The sequence below is a fragment of the Protomyctophum parallelum genome, assembly GCF_964188405.1.
Source record: "Protomyctophum parallelum genome assembly, chromosome: 23".
NCBI lineage: Eukaryota > Metazoa > Chordata > Actinopteri > Myctophiformes > Myctophidae > Protomyctophum > Protomyctophum parallelum.
In genome coordinates this window covers 10,793,644-10,821,262 of record NC_139715.1, presented here as the reverse complement: position 1 = coordinate 10,821,262, position 27,619 = coordinate 10,793,644, and the positions used below count along the sequence as shown (strand labels likewise).

General features: G+C 43.1%; 1 protein-coding gene across 1 annotated transcript; it reads left to right on the top strand.

Annotated features, from left to right (window-relative positions):
- Positions 1-14,513, top strand: kynu (kynureninase; the record flags this gene model as incomplete). The annotated part of the gene is made up of 14 exons (XM_083758360.1): positions 1-12; positions 585-780; positions 1,573-1,693; positions 2,072-2,154; positions 4,556-4,617; positions 5,479-5,550; positions 6,302-6,376; positions 7,737-7,883; positions 8,309-8,407; positions 10,854-10,927; positions 11,509-11,561; positions 12,662-12,747; positions 13,177-13,398; positions 14,382-14,513. 14 exons carry the CDS (start codon positions 1-3, stop codon positions 14,511-14,513), a joined length of 1,434 nt encoding a protein of 477 aa, XP_083614486.1.
- Positions 14,514-27,619: the final 13,106 nt, after the last annotated feature.

The following is a 27,619-nucleotide window of genomic DNA, read 5'->3' as shown; positions in this document are numbered from 1 at the left end:
ATGTGCAGCCAGGTGAGAAATGCCGAATGCGCGTTAAAATGGTTTAGATTTAGAATGATCCACAGCTGATCATAATGACCAGGCAGAGACCACATAAAAGTGAAACTTTGACGCAGGCCATTATTCGCCGGCAAAGAACCTTTTGCACAACACCGCCGGCATGCATGTTGGCTAACCCTGGAAATAATTTGGTATTAAAATCAAAATGTAAATTATAACCAATTTAGTCGGTATAGTAGGCCTAGGCTTAAATCTCAATCTCTCTCTCTCTCTCTCTCTCTCTCTCTCTCTCTCTCTCTCTCTCTCTCTCTCTCTCTCTCTCTCTCTCTCTCTCTCTCTCTCTCTCTAATGATTAGCCAAAGAATATTTGTACAGATCACTCAGGGTTAAAGAGCATCACCACCCCCGTAAGGCAGTCCGTTCATTGACACATATGGCCGTCGCCTTATAGTTTGTAACATTGTAAAATATAAACATTGCCACTTACTTGCAGGCAGTCTATAATTCAGGACTGAACTGAGGTTTTCCTTCCTAATAGTAGGAGGACATTAAGTCATTGTTGTGTGTGTGTGTGCCACTGCCAGCCACTTCAGTTCAAGGTCCAGATGAGTTCTTTGCTGTGTTCTGCTGGGTCTCCCAGGGAGACATTGGAGCTGGTGGCGTCCCGGCTGGGCTGCAGGACCACCTCGGTGGAGGTGGCCCACTATCTGGACCAAGAGGACGAGCTGAAACACCTGAGGGAAGAATTCCTGCTGCCCAAAGTCGCAGACCTCCCTCCATGTGAGTTAACATTACACATGAACTATAATATACAGCAGGTCAGTGGTTCTGGTTCTCAAACTTTTAATTTCAAGGACCTCCATAACTTTGAGAGTCTACCAAATACACTCTCAGAGTTGTACATGTAAGAGTCCATTTAGAACCCCCTCAAGGAACCCAGAGGGTCCTCAGACCCCACTTTGAGAACCACTGCACTATTTCCAGTGTGAGTGAACCATGCAAATCATCTCAGAATATAGGCCAAATTGAAAGTTTGGTAGTGACCATTGGTTTTGTTTACATAACTGTCATTAAGCACAGTAGGCTAGTATATACAATACAATACAATACAATACAATACAATACAATACAAGGCATATAGCTTCATACTAAACTATAAACTAGAGGCATGTAGGAAGACAAGTAACATTCTCACATTCCCCAGCTAAATGATTGATAGTTAATTATTCACATATTCAGTGTAGGAATTCTGGACTAAATTTGCAACAAACAAATCATGTCTATCAATCAATACACCTGTTGATTTAGGTCCCAGAGGTTTAAAATATAAATTAGGAAATACAAATTAATCAAAGTGCCAAATTGCATTATGAAATTGGTTGCCCTTCACATTAAAGAGGTTGAGAAGCACTGGTCTATTCTGAATACAAATCTTGCCCGGTTGTGTATTTGGGGACCTATAAATAATCCAATATTCACAAAGAACATGCTAGAACATTTTAGATGCTGTATAAGTTGTCATTCCTGAAAACATATTTTACAAACCCCTCGTACTGTCTCTTGTCTGTACAGCTGATCTCTCTCTTGTCGACGGCACTGAAGAATGCATCTATTTTGTGGGAAACTCGTTGGGACTTCAGCCCAAAAAGGCCAAGCGATACCTGGATGAAGAGCTGGAGAAATGGGCTAAAACGTATGCCTATGTTAATTGTATGTGTAGAGATAATGGCAAAGTTTAACTATCAATAATTTAGCTGGGGAATGTGGGATTTACTAGTCTTCTTTCGTTGTACTTGTTACAATGACAATAAAGATCTATTCTATTCTAATTATTATAGCACCCTAATATGAATATCATATAAGGGTGCTGAAAAAGGTCTGGAAAATATATCAATATCATATATCTACAAGCTCACAACACGTCACAAGAGGATATGTTGTGAGGCCGTAGACAAATAGTATCATAACAACATTTTAGCGCCACAATTTTGATGTTGAGGTATTTGGTCAAAAAATATTTCGTTTCTGATTATGTTGTTGTCCATGCTCATTATTGTTGTCATATTTACAGGGGTTGCCATGGTCATGTTCAGGGCTCTCGGCCGTGGGCCTGGGCCGAGAACAACATAGAGGAACTCATGGCCAATGTTGTTGGTGAGAACAAGCTCTTTTTATCCCCCTTAAAAACAGTCGACTCGTCTTTACATGTTTTCATGCATTGATTCAGACAGTAGGAAAGCTGAGAGGTTCTGGTGGGATGTGAGTCTTATGTCCAATAAGAACCTGGCATACCTATTCTGGGCATGTCATTGTAATTGCCCATTTTCAAAACATTTCATAGATCTAAAAAACATATATCCAAAATGTGACACGTTGTGAGCATGTAAAGTGGCAATTTTCACTATTTGTCATACGATGACTTTTGGGGAGGCAGAGGCTCCGGAGGTATAGTGGCTCCTTTGGAGTCAGAAGGTTCCTGGTTCGATCCCCAGCTTCCCCTGTTAGTATGGACTTGTCCTTGAGTAGCCTGGGCAGCATGCCTTTTCAGATTTATGATCCGGTCGGGAGCGGATGATATCGTTACGTCATGTTGTAGTAGTCATTAGTTTTGTAGTCATCAGGCCAGAACCCTCTAAACCAGAACATCCTTACCCTCAAACCGGAAGAATAATATCTTCCCAATAAAAGCGTGACTCGCACTATGCCGCATCAAGAGAATTGAGAAGGTATTATCTGAGACGGCACCTGTCAGTGGGGGGTGTTGAATGCCAGGAGTAGGATGGAGTCGGTATGACCTACTCCTGACAAACTGGAATTTAATCTGTAACCTTACTTTACCTCATCACCTTAATCTACAATTGATATGGGTGAACGTTATGATTACATCATGCTTTTCTAGATTTTACTCTCTCTATGTGAAGATTGTTTTGAGCAGCCTGAAAAGAAATGTACCGCTGATGCGGATGCTGTTTTTCACTACTGTCCTACATAGTATATGCTATGAACTGTACAGACTGGGAGCTGACCAGTACAACAATAACAGTCTTATGTTGATCACTGGGGAGCTGCCCAGTACAACCACAGTCTTCTGTTGGTCACTGGGAGGTGCCCAGTACAACCACAGTCTTGTCTACTGGGGTCGAGTTGGGTTTTTGAGGGAAAGCGACCACCCAGCTTTTTATAGCATGTGCTGGGTTTCAGGCCCCGTGGTTTTTTATGTTACAAGCATGTGAACTCTGACCTTTAGGAATAAAGACCGTCACTATTAATTTCTATCATTAGTACGACTACATCTTAACATAAAACCGGCTTTCTGAACATGAATGCTCTTTTTCAGCCCTGGTTCACAATCACACACCTGGGAGCTGACCAGTACAACCACAGGGGTACATGCTTTAGTTTAGACATACTATTGGTACGACTGTCATTAGACCGACAACCTACCTCGAACCCTAACCGCAAGGCCGACCGTTGTTTCCGCATGTCGGTCCGTTGGTGTGTATAATCTGCGTGTGCATCCCCAACCACAGTTCTATTGGCTACTGTTGTACTGGTTATTCACTTCAATTCTGGGAGCTGACCAGTACAATCAGTTCTATACTGTTGGCCACTGAGCAGCTCCACTGGAGCAGTTGGTGGATCATTGCCTTGCTCAAGGGCACTTCAGCTGTGTTGAGAGAGAGGTTATTTGCCAGTCCGGGAGATCAAATCAGGACACCTCTGACCAGAAGTGCACTCTTCTGAACTGTAGGCCAGGATAATATGATAAACAGATGTTGAACTGTCTAGTGCTCATGTTTGAGTGTTTTTTTTCTTTTTTTATCTGAAAAGTGCAGTATTTTCCTTCAGTGTTACTATTACTATAGTGCCATGCCCATTTGTTGCTTGCCTGCTGTTCGGTAATCGGTACTGGTGAACCGCTTCTCTGATAGACTTCACACTCAATACTGCACTTCCTTGTCTTTTCAACAGTCCATTACTTACTTTATAGATGTTTTGAGTTAGGCAGCTTCCTTAGGTCGTTGAACTCTTGCATCCCGGTGTGTTTTGTAGAGTCCAAAGTGCAACAGAAGAATTCTCAGCATTTCGCTCCATTTCAACACAGGCATGCGTAGGGCTGTTACAACCGTCTCATTTTACCTTTACAATTAATTATCATTCACATAATTGTGATGAACGATATAATTGCATCAATCAGTGTTTTTGACATTGAACACTGGAATGGAAACATAACATTTCTGTGTGCCTTTCAGGCTTTGTAAGTAAAAAATGCACAGGGCAGAAACCGGTATAACAAATTATTTAATTATACTTAGAAATGATTGACAATGACCGATACAAATAATATCAGAAAATCTACTACAATAATTGTGATCAGACAATTGTGTAATAATTGTTACTGCAGTAGTTATAGTTGGAGTTGTCGAACAGTTACAAGCGGTTGTGGAATTTTGAGAGAGAGTGCTGACATGACAGCATGACACGAAAGAAAATAACTGAATTGTTATGTCTGTCTATGTCTCTCTCGCTTTCTCTTTCTCTGTCTACATTACAGGGGCTAAAGCTGAAGAGGTGGCGTTGATGAATGGTTTGACAGTTAATCTACACCTCCTACTAGTAAGATTTTGATCAAATCAAACCCACACAGGGAGTAGATTCAGTAAATGTCATGTCCCTGTAGTCAATAGGAGGTCAAAAAGTATTTTCGGTTGAACCCCAGCTATGAATGTTTAAGGCACTTGTGATTGATTTAATTACAATTAATATAGGTAGCTTGGCTTTTAATGTTTTATTCCTTAAAGGGAAATTTAGCTGTGTATTAATTATGTAGTCACCCTTTAGTAGTGTTGGGGTTATTTGTCATAAGTGAAATCCTTCCTCTGCATTTTCCCATCCTAACTATGTATTAGTTGCAGTGGCTGCCATTAATACGGCACCCGGGGAGCAGTTAGGGTTTAAATGCCTTGTCCAGGGACACTTTGACACATACGAGTGACACATACAATTCCCAGGAGACGCCTCTACCCACCCAATCAGGCACACACTTCCACAGTTAGCTAAACATCACACCCCTGCGAACTGAGCGGTGCAACTATACTTTGGTGCCTCACATCAGCACAATTTCATTTAGGTTGAAAATCAGCTAAATGAGTATTTCACCACCCAAAAGATGTAATGTATTCATTCTTCCCTATCAATTACTCATATGTGACGTCATGAGGATATTTGGATACAAGACAGTAGGGTTGAGAGCTGGGTTGGAATAAATAAAATAATATATAGATATACTATTTCACCAAGTATTTATCTTCTTCGTTTTTGGATTCTTCATCCACGTAAAGGAATGTGAAAAAAAAACTAAAATTCGACCTGAATTCAAGGCTTCACAGGGTGAGTAATTGATAGGAGAAAAGAATATATGATATATTTTTAATTGAAGTACTTCTTTAACTGAGATGCCACATAATTCCCTTGTAGCTTTCCTTTTACAAACCTACAGAAAAACGCTACAAAATCCTCCTGGAGGACAAGGCGTTCCCGTCGGACCACGTGAGTAATCCAGCCATCAGTTAACCACTCGAACCTCATAATAGGCATTCTGTGAAAATAGCTGATCTACAACCTCACAATGTGAGCTTGAACATTTGTTTATGAGTCGCGATATCCCTTTTTTATGTTTCCAAAATAAAATAAGCTAATTATCATTAATAAAAGCATCTGATATGTTTCAAAATAATTGCATGAATTAATTAAAAATTTAAAAATAATTCTGTAAATTAAATAAATTAAGAAGTGACGCTATATGGGTTATGAGCTTATAGATCGTCTATTTTCACTCATTTGGGTAGACATCAAATGTATCTTTTGGGTCTCATCAGATTGTGTATTTCGTCTCCAAACTATTTATTGATTTGAAAAAATGATCAGCATTATTTCAAATATACATTCTATGACTCTCTGTAAACCAGAACAGAGATCGGAGAGAGCTGGTGTAACAGGGTAATATATCAACAGTGTTTTGCTCTGGGAGTAATAATACTCCTCTCCTCTCCTCTCCTCTCCTCTCCTCTCCTCTCCTCTCCTCTCCTCTCCTCTCCTCTCCTCTCCTCTCCTCTCCTCTCCTCTCCTCTCCTCTCCTCTCCTCTCCTCTCCTCTCCTCTCCTCTCCTCTCCTCCTCTCCTCTCCTCTCCTCTCCTCTCCTCTCCTCTCCTCTCCTCTCCTCTCCTCTCCTCTCCTCTCCTCTCCTCTCCTCTCCTCTCCTCTCCTCTCCTCTCCTCTCCTCTCCTCTCCTCTCTCTCAGTATGCCGTGGAGTCTCAGATCACGTTGAGGGGCTTGGACCCCAAGGAGAGCATGGTGCTGGTCTCTCCCAGGCCGGTAGGTCTGACACCCCTTTTCCACCGGGGTTGAACCGGTTCCGTTCTTTTTTCCTGCTTAATTTTGAACCAAATTAATTTGTTCAGATCCTTAAAAGTTGGAAAAAGAACTGGAACTTGGTCCACCCACTTGGACTGCCAGATCAATCTGACAGTGATACTGTTAACCTGAAACCCCAAACAACCTGGTTTAACCTCACATCACCAGGCTCATCAACGCTGCAGAGAAAAGCCTGCTTTTTAATCCCAATAGACCCTTTGGAAAATCCCACCCCAAATGCGATTGTCCCATGCTATCTTAGCAACCGTTGCTAAGCATATTATATCAATTCATATATCCGGATCGTTGATGTAAATGAGAATGAAGTTAAAGTTGATTGAGTTGGCATGCGTCTCCAATGAATGCCTCTATAATTTCCCTGTATTTTTAGTTTATTATAAAAATGTCCAGTGCATAGCCTGCTGCAGGCCTCGTTGACTAGATTTCGAAGACATTTTGACTGAAGCGTTTGCACCTGAAATGATCAGATATTTTCACGTGGAAAATCCGTCATATAACATGCAAGTCAATGGGCAAGAAGCAAAGCTTGACGACCTTGGTCTGGCAGAGTAGAGTGAGTGGGTGGGTGGAGATTAGCGAAGGGTCTATTAAAGGAGAATTCCATGCTAGAATGCTTTCTTATCTTTCTTACCTTTCTTTGTAGTTGTTACGTCCCCACCAAAGAGGTCCAGGTGTTTTTTTGTGCAAAAACTCCTTATTGGCTATTTTCCCTACCATAAGCCCTCAATGAATTGCATTGCATTGAATGGGAATTGAATGGGGCTATGGGGTGTTATGCTAGTTCGCTTATTTCCATCGAAATAAGTAGTAAACTGTGCCGCTTGGGATATTATTTACATTATGAAGAGAGGATATATACAAAGATATATGATTTTGAGCGATGGAAATAAGCGAATTAGCACAACACCCCATAGCCCCATTCAATTCCCATTCAATTCAATGCAATTCATTGAGGGCTTATGGTAGGGGAAATAGCCGATAAGGAGCTTTTGCACAAAAAAACACCTGGACCTCTTTGGTGGGGACGTAACAACTACAAAGAAAGGTAAGAAAGCCTTTTAGTATGGAATTCTCCTTTAACTGGTGTGAACTGGTCTAGAGTAGAGCCCACCTACTAAATCTGTGATATTTAGTCAAGTCACTAGAAACAATGCCCAAATATTGAGTCCTACACAGATATACAGATGACAGAGGTACAGTAACATACTGGACTCCCGGCCTGGTGGATATGTATTGTGTGCACATGAACCTCTGAAGGTTTTTGTTTTATCATTCATTTTTCTTTTTAATTGTGTGTCAGGGGGAGGAGACCCTGAGAACAGAGGACATTCTGGAGGTGATCGACAGGGAGGGCGATTCCATCGCTGTGGTGATGTTCAGTGGGGTTCAGTACTACACCGGACAGCTGTTTGACCTGGCTGCTATCACCCAGGCTGGACACAGGAAGGTAGACTACTGTTAGCCTACTAAACACAACATAACCTACTATTAACCTACTAAACCTACTGATAACATACTGTACTGTACTATCACCCAGGCTGGACACTGTTTATTGAAACAGTGTCATGCCTCAATTTAACACGCAGTGTTTAGGTGCCCACTTTTCCTACACCCTTTTGCAATGTGAAATGCAAAAGTCAATACTCCTCTTACACTTTGCTTCTGTCTTGTCATATGGGCCGTGTGAAATTGAAGCCCCATAGCTTTTTTCAACTTCCAACTGATATGCTTTTATTGTGATGGCAAACGTTTCTGAAAGTCTCACATCCTGCATATTTCCGCGTGCTTGATTGTGTGAGCGCATGTACAATATATGTGTGTGCATCGCCATTACTTTGAATCCTTTCCTCCCTTAACATATCTCCTCCCCAGGGTTGTTATGTGGGGTTTGACTGTGCTCATGCTGTGGGGAACGCTGAACTCAAGCTACATGACTGGGGAGTGGACTTCGCCTGCTGGTGTTCCTATAAGGTCAGTGTCTTAAAATAAATCCTCTCCTTGAATCATGATTCATGATGCAACTCAGAACTCATAGAAGTTGGTACACTTTGGGCTCCATTTTTGCCTCATCTTCCTAAAGCCACTATTTATATATAGGGTGTTCCCCTACTAAAGTTGGTATTTTGGTTACCTGTCTAAATCCCTCCGTTACCCGTTATATTATGCATAGGTGTGGTTTGGGTGTTACGCAATTAGACCAATCACCAGTCCAGGTCCCATTGCCTTATAGATCCCTTATGCGTTGCCCGTTAGTGCTATATTGCTTCATAGCCTCAGCCCGTTGCTGCCTCACTTGTGCTGCACCCCCCGCCCCCGTGTCGTTCTTTTTTTTTCTCCACACGCAAAGAGTTCTATGTAAACTACGAAATTAGGGCTTTCATTGGTAACAAGAAGACTCGCCCCGTTTCTGTTTCCTCCCAGAATTTTCCCCAATGTGAGGGGTGGGAGAGGCTGGACAGCAGACGGCTGGACTTTGAATTTCTCTAACTATAAACTTTCATGACAGCAGACAGCCTAAGTACAAATATAATTTATGAAAAGCTACTACAGTGAAGTCTGTTCACAGAAGTTGTTGTAGGATATGTGGGGATTATCTGACGAGGTACCATTTGAGGTGGCAAAACCTTACATATACTAAATAATACTAAATTGTTTATAGGGTCAATATAAGTAAAATAATATAGCCTTTCCACAGGAGTATCTTTTGATATTTTTCCAAAAAGAATACAAACAGCCAATAGCATATTACAAAGTTATCCCCCTCACTGGTGACAATTCCGGGAGGCAAAACGGGCAAGCACCGGGTCGAGTCTTCCGGTATTCCTTTCATTTGGTATATAGATCGTGCATGTAGATCGTCTCTACAGAACGGTATGAAGCGAAAAGGAAAGTTTGGAAAGTCGGATTAAACCATTTGCTGCGCTGGTGATGAACTGAAAAGCAAATGGAATCACGCACGCGGCACAAGCCGCACAATGGCTGGCACAAATAACTATACAATTATATAAACACAATGGACACAAGGAAGATAGCGGGTGATGCTGGACGAAAATACCATTAAGGGACAGAGAAAGCTCCTATATTCATAATTTTCAGGCAGCGGCTGAATTGCGGGCCGCGCTGCGGGTAAAGTCGGAGACAAAATTGGAGCCCTTTGTCTCTGGAATACTGTGATCAAGACTTGGCTTCCAAACTTGCGGGATGGGCCAATTTTTGCCCAAGAATAATGCAACAGATCATGAAAGCAGCGCCCCATCTGCCCCAAATTTGAATCACACATCAAACATACCTCTAATTGCCTTGAAAAATGTCACCATATCGAACCCAACATCCAATCACTCCAATTATGGAATCACATTTTGAAGGGGCACTATAGAGCGCACCTTCAAAAGTTCAGAAATGCAAACTGTCTGCCATACAAACTAGTAGTTTGCAGATAGTGTTTAAGTGGTTAAGCACACAGATAGCATACTGTGTATACCTTTGCACAAACGGAAGATACACGAGTCATGACTGAGACAGAGTTAGTAAACATATGAAGAGGGACAGATAGGAAACGTAGCAGATGGCGGTTGCAGTTTAACTGTGACGTCCTGTTTGTGGGACATGCTCCGGGCTCCATATTCGTCACCGCTAAACCCCTTATCCCTAAACTTCTTTGCCTTTTTTTACTATTTTGAAAAACATTTTTGAATAGTTCAACTAGCCAATTTACATTGACACGTTGTGAGCTTGTAGACTGGCCATTTTCATTTAAAAAATGTAAAATAGTAAAAAAGAAAGCAAAGAAGTTTAGGGATAAGGGGTTTAGCGGTGACGAAAATGGAGCCCGCTGTGTCCTGATAAATGGAAGCACATGGTGTCATAACCACATCTATGGCCAAGTGACAGAATGTGGATATTTGATACTATATGTTTTAAAAGTAAACATAAACATGTTTTTTATGAAGGTTCTTTTTTTAGGTGCGCTAGCCACTCCTATGTCCATCTTTGAGGGTTTGTGTACTGTAAACACAAACATTGTCTTAACACAAACATTAGGCTCTATCGTCCATGCTAAACCCCTTATCCATACACTACATCGACACGTTGTGAGATTGTAGATTGGCTATTTTAACTATTCAAAAATGATTTTCAAAATAGTCAAAAAGGCAAAGTAGTTTAGGGATAAGAGGTTTAGCATGGACGAAAATAGAGCCCATTGAATGCCATTGACAATGAATGGCCAGCTTTGAGCGTAAACACAAACATTGAAGACAAAAGTGAGGACGCACTTATTGGGATTAACCAGAATGAGATGATGTATGGTGACATATGATGATAAGAGTGCCCCTCACTTCACACGGGTGTGATTTTTATTTTACTATTATAGTTTATTACACTTGTTAAAGTGAGTTGTGTTTGTTGTATTTTGCAGTATGTGAACTCTGGCGCAGGAGGCCTTGCGGGCGCATTCATTCACGAGAAGCACGCACACACAGCCAAACCAGCGTGAGTAACTAATCTACTACTAGTAACTATTACTGTATCATGTCACACAGCTTCATTTGAAGCACGAGCGCAGTCTGTAGTTTTCAGTGTAATTTAATCTATTATTGTTTTGTCAGCCTCACCCGAATTGACATTAAATGGATTTGTTCGTTTTCTCATAAGCTGAACTAATGCACACAACCAAATAAATCCATTGTTTTCAACCTTCCCAATTTCAAGGATCCCCATTAGCCATTACCCCCCCAACCCACGCCCCCCGTCCCTGTCTCTGTGACCCTAATCTATACAGCGAATGTGTGTATTGCACACTCAGAGTTAAATTAACCTATACACTCAGTACAATTAACCTATACACTCAGAGTTACAGAACCATTAGGGTCCATTTGGTTGCTATCAATGAGTTAGCTGGGGACCCCCTTGAATCCCCTCAACGACCCCTTGGGATTCCCCGGACGCACTGCTGTAATTAATATTTTATGGTGTCATACAGTACGAATACACGATACATACAATATACTATCATGTAATGTCCCACTTATGGATATAAATATTAAAATAGCACTACTGATGTTCTCATCCAGTCTCTTAGGATGGTGGGGGCATGATCTCAAAACTCGTTTCCAGATGAATAATGGTAAGGAATACATAATTGTTTTCCATTTCCACTGATATTTAAGACAAAACATCCTGGTAGCCACCAAGGAATTTCTTTACAGAAGGAAGAGACGGTGCGGACGCCGGCGATACGCCATGACACTGTCATGGACGCTTTCATGGGTGGCAAACCTCGCACCGGAAGCCGGCTGGACCAGCTCATGAACAAATGCTATTTATGAACGATTTATGAACATATAATCGGTTCAGGAATATAAAAGAAGATATATCACAGGTTGTTTTCTGATCACTTGTTTTTTTATGTGCACAGTACATCATTTTATTGAGGCTATAAACAGCGGCAGGTATCGTTTCTGTCTCGGAGATAACGCCAGATTCGGTTGCCAGACAGTAAACGGTAACTTGCATTACTTGACACGTTCAAAAACATACTTTGTGCTCCTTAGATACCTTCTTTTTTCTGACCTGACGAAGATGCGACTGATACATCGAAACGTTACTTTATTACTTGCACCCTGATAATAAAATAAGGGCTTATTGTCTGAGTTGCTCCAGTGCCTCCTTTCCTCCTGTAACCTGAGTTATAGTACTAAATGTGACCTGTGGTCGCAACTACTACCATTGTGTGTCTCAGAGGTGGGCCTTTTTAAAAAGGCAAGAACAATGACTACAACTGTATTTCCAGTGAGATGAAGGATGTAGTTTCTATCACCTTGGAATACTCATCGATGTCATTGGTAGGCAGGTTGCTGACGTGAATGGCGCCATCTTATAATGAGCATTGGTGACGACTAATTGTACGAAGACACCTTTGAAAATGGGTGAAATGCTTCTTTTAACGCCACAGGCATATACATTTAAATTAAAGCATGTTGGATAGAGGGGATGTGCGTGACATCATACCCGGAAGTAGGAACGCCTATAGTACTGAGTGTCAAAAAACTACTTTCTGGCGTTGACAGCCCATACATCCAAACAGAAAATACATATCTGATTGCATTAAACGACGCTAAACTCACTTTTCCACTCACTTTTCCACTCAATTTGCCACTCACTTTATGCATGCCCTCTATAAGTTCCACTGCATTAACATTTGTATATTTGTTTACCTGTCCTAAGTGATGGATCTTCAGCCTGGCATCAGTGGCTACAGGCTGTCAAACCAACCCATCCTGCTCGTCTGTCCCCTGCAAGCCAGTCTAGAGGTACGTACGTATGTACCTGTCTGATCTACAGGCTTCCTACTCAGTCTACTCGGGATTTTGTGAACACCCCAGATAGTTTTTAAGTTGCTTGATTCAGTATTTTCTTTGATATTATTTTGATTATTGGTTTGATTATTATTTTGATTGAGTAGATGATAAAATGATGATAAAAGTCTGGCCTGAATGAAAGTGGAAACAATGCGGAACAGACAAACTGGTATTATTAGTCACAACATCTTGGATGCACCGAACAGCCTATCATATTGTAGACTGGACCGAGCCGAACCAGACTTTATTCGGGTGTCCTAGTGGAGTATGCATTTGGCTTTAATCAAACTCATAGATTAAATCCATTATAAAAAAATCATTTCCCCCCCCAATCAGCCTATCTACAAGTTCACACGTTATGATATGTTCCACTCCCCCCAGGTGTTTGCGATGACCAGCATGTCTGCGCTGAGGAGGAAGTCTGTTCTGTTGACGGGTTACATGGAGTACCTGATCCAGTGTTACTACGGCCAGCCTCACAGGGGGGCCACGGTGAGCATCATCACCCCCTCGGACCCCCTGCAGAGGGGCTGCCAGCTCTCTCTGTCCTTCTCGGTACCCATCAGAGATGTCTTCGACCAGCTGGAGAAGAGAGGAGTCGCTGTGAGTAGGGCTGTCGCCATTACAAATTTAAGATGGGCGATTAATTGTCAGCACACGAACAATTAACGCTGATTAACGCTTTCTTTTTTTTTTGCATTGAACATTGGAACGTTAACACAAAAGCATTTTTAATAATATTTTCTTTCCAAATGTTTTTACAAAATAGCTTGAGTTCTGCTATTTCTGCTATCAGCTCTTAGAATGAATTTAGAATATATATTTATTGAGCATAATTGAGCATAGTTTGGTGTCAGGGCTCTGTCTCTATTCATTCCCTGTGGTATGGGTTATATTTTAGTTAAGTTATACGCCAAATAGAATTACAGTAAATTCATTAAGACCCCCCAGGGGGATCTAGAAACAGAGCCTACAGGTGGATGCTGGGGAGGCGGTGGGATTTGCAAAGCAGGTTAGCAGGTTAGCAAGCAAGGCAGGGAGACAGCAGCAGCAGGAGAGAAGCCAGGAATGAGCAGGTAGGCAGAGAAGTTTAAATAGCCGCTCTGGTCAGGCAAAGAGTGAATGTGACTATACTCACCTGATCAGGTAGTGTTTGTTGAATGTTTAATCTACCAGAACGGAAACTAGCCTTCTTCACTTCTTACATAATTCTTTACATACAATGTACATAATTTTGCCGTGAGATTGCTCCCATTTGGTGAAGTAAAAAGTTACCAAAACTTTACCAATGACAGAATTTGACCGTCTTACATGGTTTCCATAGTGAACTGACCTAATGAAGAATTAGTTTGATTGAAAGGTCAAAGTTCAGAGAAATGTACAAGTGATGAGTTGCCCTTAAATCACGGCTCCTCCAAAAATCTAATTGGTCTTCTTCACTGAATAGTTTGTTGAATGTTTAATGGACCACAATAAATAAGCCTTTGGCTTCTCGTGTGTCTCATCCATGTGGGGTGCTTTTTGACCCTGTTGCACTGTGTGGACTGCTGTTCTAGTTTCTGCTGTTTGTTCCGCTTGTTCCACAGTGTGACATGAGAGAGCCCAACGTACTGCGGGTGGCTCCGGTTCCTCTGTACAACTCCTTCAGTGACGTCCATCGCTTCATCGAGGTCCTGGGAGCTGCGCTCGCTGCCACCGGCCAACAGCAGCACAAATAATAATAATAATATCTCAAACTTATATAGCGCTTTTCTGAGTACCCAAAGACGCTTTACATGGGGGGTCTTTACAGAGAACAACACAAATAAAAACAACTTTAATAGAAAAAAGAAATAATCACTAGAAGCGAAAAAACATTATAAACAAATAAACGGCATGACCACGTTCAGCATCAGTATTCGGACTTTCGCAGAAAATAGCAGGTCCACAAGCTCACAACGCAACGTGTTGAGCTCATGCATCAGCTATTTTCACCAAAGATATTTAATGCAAGAGCAAAAACTGAAAATATTATATAATAAAATTATTGAGCCCTGGGGTATTTCGGTCAATGTAGAATCGTTTGTAAAGTAGAAGGAAGTTCCAGGATGCGTTGTATATTACTCAGCAAGAATCTTTATTAGTTGCTAAGGAGTCGCATTTAGAGTTCAGTAAAAAGTAACAGAGTATGGACAGCATGAGATGACAATTCCAAAGTATCCAAAGTTACAGCTCTCAGTTTGACTCCAGACACGGCTCTCAGTATGACTCTCAGTATGAACCCATATACGACTCTCAGTATGACTCTCAGTATGAACCCAGATACGACTCTCAGTATGACTCTCAGTATGAACCCAGATACGACTCCAGATCGTTGAAAGCATTGTCATTATATAGTTGTGTGCATGTGTATGTGTGTGCATGTGTGTGCATGTGTATGCGTGTGTGTGCGTGCATGTGTATGCGTGTGTGTGCGTGCATGTGTGTGCATGTGTGTGTGTATGTGTGTGTGTGGGTGTGTGTGTGTATGTGTGTGTGTGTGTGGGTGTGTGTGTGTGTGTGTGTGTGTGTGTGTGTGTGTGTGTGTGTGTGTGTGTGTGTGGGTGTGTGTGTGTGTGTGTGTGTATGTGTGTGTGTGTGTGTGTATGTATGTGTATGTATGTGTATGTGTGTGTATGTGTGTGTGCAATTAGTCCGACATACTGGCATCACTATGGTTAGTTGAGTTTATAACAATGTGCATCCTTATGCAATGTACATAGAATGACACAGACATGTGTCCCATGGCGCGTGGTTTCCTATCACCAGACACACGTCTCAAATACCACAGAGTTGCAATGCACACAATATACTATAGAGACCCGAGGCCTCAAAAATATCCTATATATCCCCCCTGGTTACACTCTAGTGTAACCACCTAACGGGGTGGTGAAAACAAGAAAACACCAAAGCAACCAAACAAGCAAAAATAACAACAATAATAATAACAATAACAACAATAATAATAATAATAATAATAATAATAATAATAATAAAATGAAAAACAAAACAAAACTCTTAGATTACCCTTAGATATCTAGGCACTTAACTTATCCAAAATCACATCCACGGTTCAAACAAAATACACACAAAACAACAAAACACATTGTAAAATCTTAGTCTCACGACACACATAACACCATTATTGCAAATCACACCCTGAACCCAAGGCTCCACTCACACTGTCACAACAGAACTTAACCCATACTGGGCAGGAGCCCCTTTTGGTGGACTATTATGCTTTAGCAATTGAAAACAGCAGACCTACAAGCTCACACAAGCTTATAGATCTGAAAAGTCACGAAAACGTAGTGTAAATCTCAGGCATAAATGGCCTAGTCACCTAGTTGATGCACAAGACTTGTTGACTACCGCAAGCTCGCAATTAATTTCCAATGGGAGCCTCACGGCCCGAAACATACACCTACCATGCAACATTGTTGCATGCCAGACGTACAAGTGTGAGTGAAGCCAAGACCTCAGTAGTTAATCAAAACATACATAGATAAAACATAAACCACCCACAATACTGATTGGTGCATAGTACAGTGTCCTATTGGAGCAAGCACAAGGGTGCTCAACAATCCGAAAACACTGCACTAACACCCCAACACAGCATGAAATTAATCCATATATACGGCAAAAGAATCCTCCTCATCTGAGCCCCCCTTGTCACTGTCCTGCCCCAACATGTGCTGCCCCTCACCCTCAACTTCCCAAATGGGCTCAGGCGGTGCCAAAACAAAGTGTTGCCCGACTACCGCCCCCATCATCCGTTTAACCATCACCTGAAGTAGAGGGACGACACAACATGCCAACAGCAGAAACAACAATAACACCACGCCCAGAATCATCCCAACTCTGGCTAACAGAGCCTTCCATGAAGTAGACAGCAGCCACCCCAGCCAATCAGCAGCCGCTGCCCGATTAGTTTTGCCCACATGTTCAGCCCCAAGTGACTTCAACATTTGAATAGCATGAGATATGTTCCCGCCAGGACCGGTATGCATCGGGATTACTGTACAGCAGTCCGGACCTATCCTCATGCACGCTCCTTGTTCCTCTGCGAAGACCGTATCCAGAAGAAACCTGTTCTGTAAAGTCATTTTGGATGTGGCATGCAGCTGCTCCTTAACAAAATGAAAGGCCGAAATAGTGAAATTGATAAATCGTTGCTGGTTATACCACAAATAATTAATCCAGCGGCCATTTGTTTCTGGATAGAAGACAGGATTGAACTGCAACCCCTCCTCTGCCATAGCTCTATGCTCAGATGGAATGTTCATAGGCCCAAATGGGCCCAATTCCACCGCCTTATCATAAGTGTATAGTAGATCCGGTACACCACCTTCATCATCCACCGTCCTCCTAAACCTAGTCGAGTTCGTACTCAAAACCAGAACTGACAACGGACCGGTGACCATGACAGGTGCGCACACGCCGGTCCAATTAGGTTCTAGAGAATCATGAATTTGCATGTCCTTCCCACAATACCAAAAAATATCTGCTATCGAACGAGTCCCCCCTTGGTAACTGGGTACTGGAAACCCATACCTGAGCACGGTCCCATTCTCCGACCTGCGCGGATGGACGTGTGAGCCCTGACCCAACACTTCCTTGCAGCGTATGGGAAGATCTGTCCTATTCACACAGTTCCTACCCTCTACATAATCTGAACATTGTAAATCAGCTTGATTCGGCCCGGCCACAATACAAAGTGGGAAGACTATATCTTCCGGCACGTTTACTACTGGTGGTACAAATGCATTACCATCCAGAGTAAGCAAATTAAAATCACTACATCTCTTGGATTTATACGGGACACTACCATCAATCTTCTGCGCCATGAATGACAGAATGCATTGAATGTAACATTTCGCTTTCACGGCCGTATGCAGATTCTCAACACACTGGTCAGGTTCGAAAGGTAAAGGTTGGACCCAGGGTGTCCTATTAGCATTATAGCATGTTATACAAGTCTGTTTGGTAACCCGCTCGGCCGAGAATCGCATCCATTCATAAAACAAGTTCTTCTGTCCGCGTGCCGTGACCTGCCTATTAGCAGACACGAACGCTTGCAAGGCAGGTTCAACTGCAGGACTGGCAAAGGCCGATTTCACAAGCTCAATGTCTGTGCTGCTCTGTGCCCACAAGTGTTGTGGCACTTGTTGAAACATCTCTTCCATCAGGTCCCGAGCGACCGGAAATATGGGCTCGTTTGACAGTCGAATGACTTGCGGCTTCCCTACTCCTCGGGAAGAAACCAAAATCTTCATGAAGCACCGATCTTCACTCACACATATAGCCGGATTCCCTGCCACTGGAGCGAAGGTATGACCTTCGGCCTCCAGTAACATCGCCCCCAAGTGTTGTTGCTCAAAATCTCCAGCAACAAATAAAGTCACATGAGGCAAGCCATCTTTGATTGTGTATTGTGCAGTGAGGTAGTCATTGCATACTACCTTCAGAGCAGCCCATTGTGGGCCAAGGATAATACACTCAGCTTCAAGATGGACCTGCTGAGGTTGGCATGTCAACCATACATCAAGATCTGTCGCCTTAGTTGCATTCTTATAATACTGTAATGTACAATGAGCGTGATAATCTGGTGTTTTAGCATCAGACAAGTTTGCAATTATAAACTTTTCCCACTGTCTCGCTGGTTCCAGCAGGTCATGGCTGAGATCACCCAGCCAATAAACCACCGGAATCTCTGTTTCCGATGACACAAGCAACTGGTTACAATAGTCACTTGGCAAGTCCAGTATGCAGCCATCCGGCGTGCACCGTATAACACCGTTTAATTCACATAATGCATCCCGTCCGAGGAGACCAACCGGAGTGCGCTCAGATACAAGTACCGGTATGAGAACGCTTTGTTGTTTATAGCATAATCGTACTGGTTGTGTGACGGGTACGAGCTGTTTAATTCCCTCAAACCCGACTGTCCGCACATATTGTCCAGACCTTGGGAGGTGCATGGCGTCATTGGGGGAAAGGACGGTATAATGAGAGCCCGTATCCACTAATAAGTGGATAAGACGACTGTTTACTGTTACCTGTACAGTGGGTTCTTTGACCAATCCCGACACCACCAGCTCACACCCCCCCGTCAAGCCTTCTGGGCATCGTTATAAACCCCCATGTTCCGGCCCCCTGTGGGGATTGACCGGACCCTGGTTATAGGCAGGTTGCCCCGTCATGGCAGGTCGCTGACACTGTGCTTGAGGTCGACCTGCATGACTTCCCCTCTTAACAAAGGCACCTCTGCCCCCCTGAGGTCCAGCATAACATTCGCGCGCGAAGTGACCTCTTCTGCCACATGTGTAGCAAGAACCATCCATATACCTGGCAGGGCCAAAAGCAAACCCGGGCTTGCCTCCCCGATTGTAATTCCCCCGGCCGGAAGCACCCCTCCCCCATGTTTGCGGGTGATAGGGACCCTCCGGCACGTCAGTCGGTTGTTGATCTGACCAAACAACCGCCTGAGTCTTGTCTTTGACCTTTTTTCCATCTGCAAGTTGCAGCTGGGTAAGTCTTCTCATGCTTTCTACATCACTCAGAAGCAAGTTTTGTTGTTGTTTAGAAAACTCCTCAATAAAGTGTGCTAGGTGGTCGGTATACACGGCACGAGTCATAGACTGCAAACCTACAACTCCCGCCAACTTGTCTCTTACTGGCTTAGGCAGCCCCTGTTGAATCTTGTCTCGCAAGATTGCGTGTTCCATCAAATTGTCCTCTGGGTTTTTGCCGACAATGTCCCGCCATGTTTGATAGGCCCTTGAAATATACATTCTGGGGTTCTCATTCAATGCTAATGTTGGGATAATGATTGCCGACGGATGCATATTTGTGGGAAAGATGTCCTTCAAAGCCTGGCCCAGGCGGCCTTTATAGGCTGAAAAGAATTCTGCGTCATGCACCGCTGAGTTGGCATGACGAGCAAGGCCCGCTCGGTCATATACACGAGCCAAAGACGCTTGTCCGATTTGGGACAAGAGCAAGCGTTTGAAATCCGCCATAGCAGGGTTAATTCCTGTAAAGAGCTCGTCAAGCTTAGATAACCAAGCATGAGCACCCTCAGTAATACCGGGCAGCTTAGCCACCCAGCTGTCGAGTTCGCCCTGCGAGACGGGTCTATACTCTAAGACATCACCTCGTATGATCACTGGCATGGCAGGGGTTGCCATTTGAGCCCGGTTACGCAAATCATACTCTTTGCGCCCCATTTCAAGGATTAGGTGTGGGGAAACCGCAGCCGGGGAGGCCACAACCGGAGCCCTGGTACGCAAATCAAACTCTCTGCGTCCTATTTCAGTCTCTAGCTGATCTCTGTCAGCCTGTATCTCCTCGGTCTTCTCTTCAACGACCTCCAATTCAGCCGTTAGTGACCGTTGCTTCTCCTCATTTTCTTCGGCCTCTGCGGCAAGTAACTCCTGTTGAAGTTGACGTCTGACAATACCCATCTGCCGCAGGCTGGCCGTCAGGTTAGTCAAATCACTCGGGAGGTGTTGACAATTAGGGGGCGTCGCACTCACTGATTGACGCTGAGGCCGGCTAGTCCCATCACTACCCGCAACCTCACAGCCGTCTGCCACGCCCAACGCCATCGAGCGCGTAAGTTTACCTCTTTCCTCTGCCTGTGCCAAAATGCTTTTTATTCTATTGTCATATCCACCTACGGCCTCGTTCCCAACCATGCTATTACACATGTCTATGGGTGTAAGATATGACTTCCCCGCTGTGGACAAATCTGGGTGTGTCTCCACAGTCGTGGTGGCCTGTCCTGTTTGTACAACCTGGTTATCATCGTCTCTCGTCTCATACTTGCCCGCCGTGGTAATGACTGGATAGAGTCCATTAGACACAGTTGATTTATATGGAGGCGGCAGTGTATGCGAGAACAGCCCTTCTTTACGAATGCTTGGTGCCTTGTTTGCTGACACCCGAATCATTCTAGCAGCTTTCTCGAAGGCCTTGAGAACCGTAGCCTCCTCCGCACGTTTTCTCACTCGCTTTTTACCTGTCTGACTAGATTTATATGTGTCAACCATAATCTTCAAAGTTCCAATCACATCTAAGTCGAAGGTCCCTTCCACAGGCCAAGGACGTTCGATTTTTGGCCACCTCCTGTTCCATTTTTTGGACATTTTGGCTATACCTGGTAATCGAACAAATCGCTTAGCGACCGTTTCAACGGGAGTAAGACTTGTCATGTCGGAGAAGTCTGCTTGACCTGAAATGATGTACGAGGTGTATGCAGCTGTATAATTTATTAGACTGTAGACCTACTACCTAGGGCCTGGAAAGTCCGTCTATGTAATCTGCCTAACCCGATACTAAACTAAGTCAAAGTAGCCTGCCCACTCACTCCCAGCGACTGGTTTTTTACTCACTCGACTTCCCGGCTGTACGGCTGTACGCATCCGTACACATCCGAGATGGCCGTGTACAATGTGTCACAGGTATTGACCTGTGGCAAAAAGACGCGTGTCCCGGAGGAACTACTCACGCAGGAGACCCCTCTTATCGCCAACGGGAGACCAAAATAATAAACTAACTTCCCCTGCACCACGTTCAGTCCAGGCCCCAAAAAAACAACCTCAGTCTCACAGTCGAGGTACGACTACACACACAAGGCACATCAAAACAGTCAAAACGACCAATGTCATACATGTATAATCATATCAAAATGGTAAGTTTATGAAGGTGTAATAATACCGGAATATTTAAATGTATCAAGACTAGATATCGCTGGGCTGTTGACACTGTGGCAATGTCAAAGGTAACCCAAAACTTGATAATACTCAATCCGAGTATCTGTTTATCCAATTTTAACCGTTTAGCATCAATAATTAATTAGAAAAATGGGATTTACAACTTTTTGCGTGAACAGCTAAGAAAGAGTTAATTCAAAATGAACAGCTATTAATTATTTTTATTTCATTCAATTTGCATCATATGTAAATCATTGAACTGACCAATTAAGTACACATGTGTCCACCATTAAAATGCCTGGGTACAATTTCAAATACTTGAATTTAATACAACTGCCACCACCTTTATTATAAGGCAACAACCCACCCAGCACCACCCCTTTGCTGAGAATACTGCTGACGTCCCTGCAAATACTGCTGTATTGTGAAAAATCAACCACTGAACCTCATTTACAATGTGTATATGAATCAAATATTGTTCTCAGTTTCACATCAACACATGTTCAGTCCACCTGGGTGTCTGAAGAGCAGGTTCAGCGTGAGGCCAGTGCAGTAGACAGCGGGGTGATGTCAGCGTGTTTGAATGCCCAGGGGTTGCGGTCTCCAAAGGTGGAATGTGTGGTCCTCTAGGCTTCTCGCCGGTCCTATACCTCAGACACACAGAGCATACAATTGTAGATTAGTGCCTGGTATTGTCTATATGTCACACTATAATCATTCAAAGTTGGTCTGTCTTTATTACACCCAGGACAACCCATGCATTACAATGGTCACACAGTGTTTTGTGTTCACTTCAAGGGAAAAACGTCCATTCATTGTGATGGCTCATAGGTTATTTAAAAACGTCCAAGATTGGCTCATATTTCATTGTAAAATTTTAAGAATCTCACAATGTTGGGCATGTGTTCCTATGCTTAATGCACCCCAAAACCACAACATCGCAAAATCACACAACCACTCGGTAATTACCCAATCTGCAGTGCAGCCGTAGGAAGCTCTCTCCTTCCTCCCCTCCTTTTTTTTTTTTATAACGGTAATTACATTTAGCAAGCAATCGAACCATTAGAAACCCAGAGAAATAGCAGACATACAAGTCCACAGCACATCAAATTGAGTTGTACTGCGACCCTGTAAATCTGCCACTCCCGAAATGTTTCCTGTTTCTTTTTTTTTTTTCTTCTCTTATTTCCCTTTTAATATATGTTAGTCACACAGCCAGACCCTGGGGCAGCAAAGGGACAAAGGCCCCTATTCACGCACAAACGCCTGGCTGTGGGCGCAGGACACAATAATAATAAAATAAATAAATAAACAGGTCCTGTGAATCATACATACTTAAAAATCCGAAATCCTGGGATATTTCCATGATCACCATGCTGGGTTAATTTCGTTCAGCCATTATAGTAAATTATAATCACTACATTGAGTTAAATTAACAACACATGAGTTGAATTGATTCAACTCAGCACACAGGCTAATGTTGCCCTGGAGAGGGAAGCCTGGAGCGCTCTTGTGGAGCCGTTGCCCCCGCGACCCGACTACGGATAAGCGGTTGAAGATGGATGGATGGATGGGACACGGGCTAAGATAACCCAGCATGTGTGAGGTCCCAAACTAAACCAGGGGCAGGGTTAAATTCGGGTCATTCACCCCTTTAGTTTAAAAACCCAGTATTTTAAGTGTGTATGGAATCACGTACAGGTCTATCCCCCAATAATTATTTACAGAGATCTCATTCATCAGAGTTTAATGCCAATAGGGCATGAACACACATAATAGTGTGCATACATAATAGCTACTATTAGCAATATCATTAACACCACTATTATCACTCGCAAGACAATATAACAATATAACGTTGGCCAACCATTTCCACCATTGCCTACAGCGCGTCATTAACACATGATCAAAATATGATCTCATTCGTCCAATATGAACCACCCATTTTAGAGTTGTCCTAACACAGCGCGCGCACAACCCAATAAGTTACAAAATACGTTCAATATGAACACCAATAGGACACCCTCTTTCCCCGTCACAAAAACCTTAAACTGTCCCTAGCAAAATGTCCCTTTTCACTACGGGCTACCCAGGGCGGTAGTCCGTCACAATGAATTTGAACTTTTATGGCCAAACGCCCCACACATCGCAAATCAAGGACAGAGCGTGCACGATTACCATGCCGCTTTTTATCACTATACATACACCCAAAGCTTCCACTTAACATCACTCCTATAGGCCTCGTCACAAAATGCAGAAAGGGAATGGCACATAGCATACAGACCTCCTCTGTGCAGCGTGCGTGAGGATCAATCCATCATTAGTTGATCAAGCCGATGACAGAATCTCATCACAGCAACAGCCTGGAGGCGTCTGGTCTGGACACGGGGGCCACTTCTAGCTTCAACTGATGCCTCTGATGAAAATCTTCAGCTGACGCAAAAGTCTACCCGTCGGTCAAACGGCCCGCTCCCGCGACGCGCTGGCAATTCGGCACAGCCGACGTGATGCGTCAATCCCCCTCCGCAGACGTGAACTGGCTAAGCTCGCCACTTTGTAGAATCGTTTGTAAAGTAGAAGGAAGTTCCAGGATGCGTTGTATATTACTCAGCAAGAATCTTTATTAGTTGCTAAGGAGTCGCATTTAGAGTTCAGTAAAAAGTAACAGAGTATGGACAGCATGAGATGACAATTCCAAAGTATCCAAAGTTACAGCTCTCAGTTTGACTCCAGACACGGCTCTCAGTATGACTCTCAGTATGAACCCATATACGACTCTCAGTATGACTCTCAGTATGAACCCAGATACGACTCTCAGTATGACTCTCAGTATGAACCCAGATACGACTCCAGATCGTTGAAAGCATTGTCATTATATAGTTGTGTGCATGTGTATGTGTGTGCATGTGTGTGCATGTGTATGCGTGTGTGTGCGTGCATGTGTATGCGTGTGTGTGCGTGCATGTGTGTGCATGTGTGTGTGTATGTGTGTGTGTGGGTGTGTGTGTGTATGTGTGTGTGTGTGTGGGTGTGTGTGTGTGTGTGTGTGTGTGTGTGTGTGTGTGTGTGTGTGTGTGTGTGTGTGTGGGTGTGTGTGTGTGTGTGTGTGTATGTGTGTGTGTGTGTGTGTATGTATGTGTATGTATGTGTATGTGTGTGTATGTGTGTGTGCAATTAGTCCGACATACTGGCATCACTATGGTTAGTTGAGTTTATAACAATGTGCATCCTTATGCAATGTACATAGAATGACACAGACATGTGTCCCATGGCGCGTGGTTTCCTATCACCAGACACACGTCTCAAATACCACAGAGTTGCAATGCACACAATATACTATAGAGACCCGAGGCCTCAAAAATATCCTATATCAACCAAGTATAGTATTTTAAGTGGTTCATAATGTTTGGTTTAAACTGTAGCTCTTGGAAATGCATCATTATAAGAGTTTACTTTGTAATGTAATTCATTTAAAAATGTTACTGCACAGATTTGGAAATGGAACAGCATTATTTATGGATAACTTCACATTACAGTGTTATTTAAAAAAAACTTTACTGAATACAACGTTGTTTTAATCAGTCTGTATGTTAGATTATTTAAATTCAATCGTAACTAGTACGTGTGCAGTGGTTTGAAGTGGTCTCCCTGCTACCCGCTTCCAATGTTATCAACCGATCATAATCACCTGTATGTTCTTATCAAGACATTTCCACATACAGTACTAGTGGAAATGTAATACATTTAATTAATGTTTGTTCACACTGAAACTGGTGGAGGTGAACCACAGCCATTGGCCAGTCATGTTCATGCAGTATTAGTGGGTCCCCTGGTAATGGCATCAGTTTCCACTTTCCACCCAGTGGAAGCCTGAAGTAATAGTGTGTGCAGTATACTGTATATACTCTAAGGTGTGCACGTGTTTCACCTGTTTAAGCTCAAGGTTCTCGTCCTTCAGCTTCACTGTGTGTTTTATCTTTTGCTTGTGATTCTAATTGCGCAGAGGACATTAGACAGACGATTCAACTCCTCCTGGTCAATGACAGAATAACATTTTTGAGGGATCAGTTTTTATTTATTTATTTTTAGCTTTTGACATTTTCTCTAGAGGAAGAAGGGCCTGGAAGGGCCTGACTTTAGCCAACAGCTCATCCTATTTTTTCTTCGACTCGGAACTTAAACTGAGAACGTATTTTTTCTTCAACTCGGAAAATGTAACTGAGAACACATAAGTGAACTGTTGCAGGAAGGTGCAACTAGTACACATAAGTGAACTGTTGCAGGAGGGTGCAACTAGTACAAATAAGAAACAAATTGAACTGAGAACACATAAGTGAACTGTTGCAGGAAGGTGCAACTAGTACACATAAGTGAACTGTTGCAGGAAGGTGCAACTAGTAGACATAAGTGAACTGTTGCAGGAAGGTGCAACTAGTACAAATAAGCCAAGGAAACTAAAACATTACATTAAAAACATTCCTCCTGAGCTGCACGATGCATGCTGTCTGCCCCCTCATCTTCCTGGCATCATCCTCTTTCTTCTAAATTTTGGTCGCCATCTGACGAGTGACTCCTCATCCTGCTCCAGAGTGCTTGAGCTCTCCTCTGCTTGCCGCAGACGCAGAGCCTGTTTGGTGCTGGAATAGAGGGTTTTGCGCACGGCATCGTCATCATACCCGGAGGTTATGCATGGGAAAAAACGATCCAAACAGAAAAGTCCTATTTGATTGACATCTGATTGTGCGCTCTGATAGTGTAGACAGCAAATATTGGCTCCATTGCATGGATTTATAATTTTTTATCCCACGATTTTGTAACCCATTTTTCACCCCTGTGTCAATTATCTAATGTGATCCTGGGCTCTACACACCCTCCGCCAACCTGGGGAGAGCAACGGACTTGATCTCATGCTTCCTTCATGCATGAGTGTCCAAGTTGCTCCTTTACACCTGACAGGGGGGAGTTTCCCTGGTTGGACGTAGCGCATGGAAGGAACACGTTATTCCAACCAGTTCCTTTCCCCTCCATCAGGCTGGCCAGGGGGAGGCAGTTTAGAGACCAGGATTACTGCATGGTCTTGATAAAGTCTGATGACAGAGATTAAATCATCTGATAACATCCGAAACCGCTACCCTGCTCTTCCATTGAGAAATGGTGGTCTTCTTCACTCAGTAGAGCCAGTAAAAACTTAGAAGCCACCAGCACAGACAATAGTTAATTTTGTCAAAACGTAAAAGCTTTTGATCACTCTTCAAAATAAACCATGTTTCATGTCAAGTCTCACGACAAACGCAACGCGATTGCTTCCACTCTATTTTTTCTAAATCTATATTTTGTAATGCTTACTTTATGCTCTGTTCTATGATGGTGTCGCATCTACAAGCTCATAATGCGTCTCATTGTGAGCTTGTGGATTTTAGTAGCATAATATTGTAGAAAGAAGTGCCATATTATGTAACCTCGTTTTTAACAACTTCCACTTGTATTTCTTCATTTTGACCACATGAGGGCAACACATACTGTAGTATGTGTACGTGAAAAGTAAGTAAGTACTGTAAACGTGAAAAAACGTGAACTTGGCGAGGGGCTTCATTGACATAAATGGCTTGTTGATTGTCCTTAATATACACTTAATATCCCTAATATTCTGTCAGTATTTCACATACTTATTTTGACAGTGGGACCTTTCCTGCTGTCACTATGCATCCTTTTCCTTTCTCTCTCCAGCCTTTTGGGCCACTTTTGATGTTTGACACCCATGGGCTCCCTTACCTTAATATGTGTATCGAACCAGCGGATGAAAAAAAAAGACCCTCCCAAGGCACTTTGTTCATTTCTCTCTCTCTTTTTCTCTCTCTCTCTACTTCGATTCCCTGACTGCCCTCGCTCCCTCTCTACCGTCACTCTCTATATTCGACAAGCTGACAGAGTGCAGCCCCCATAAGGGGGGGTGGGGGGGGTGGTTGTTAGGGTTGTTGTGTGGCAGTGAGCCAGCCAGGTAATGGGGATTAGGGGCGCCTCGCGTCAAATCTAATTACATTTAAACAGCCGCATACTTGCGGCCCTGGAGCCTCAACCACATTTCTTTC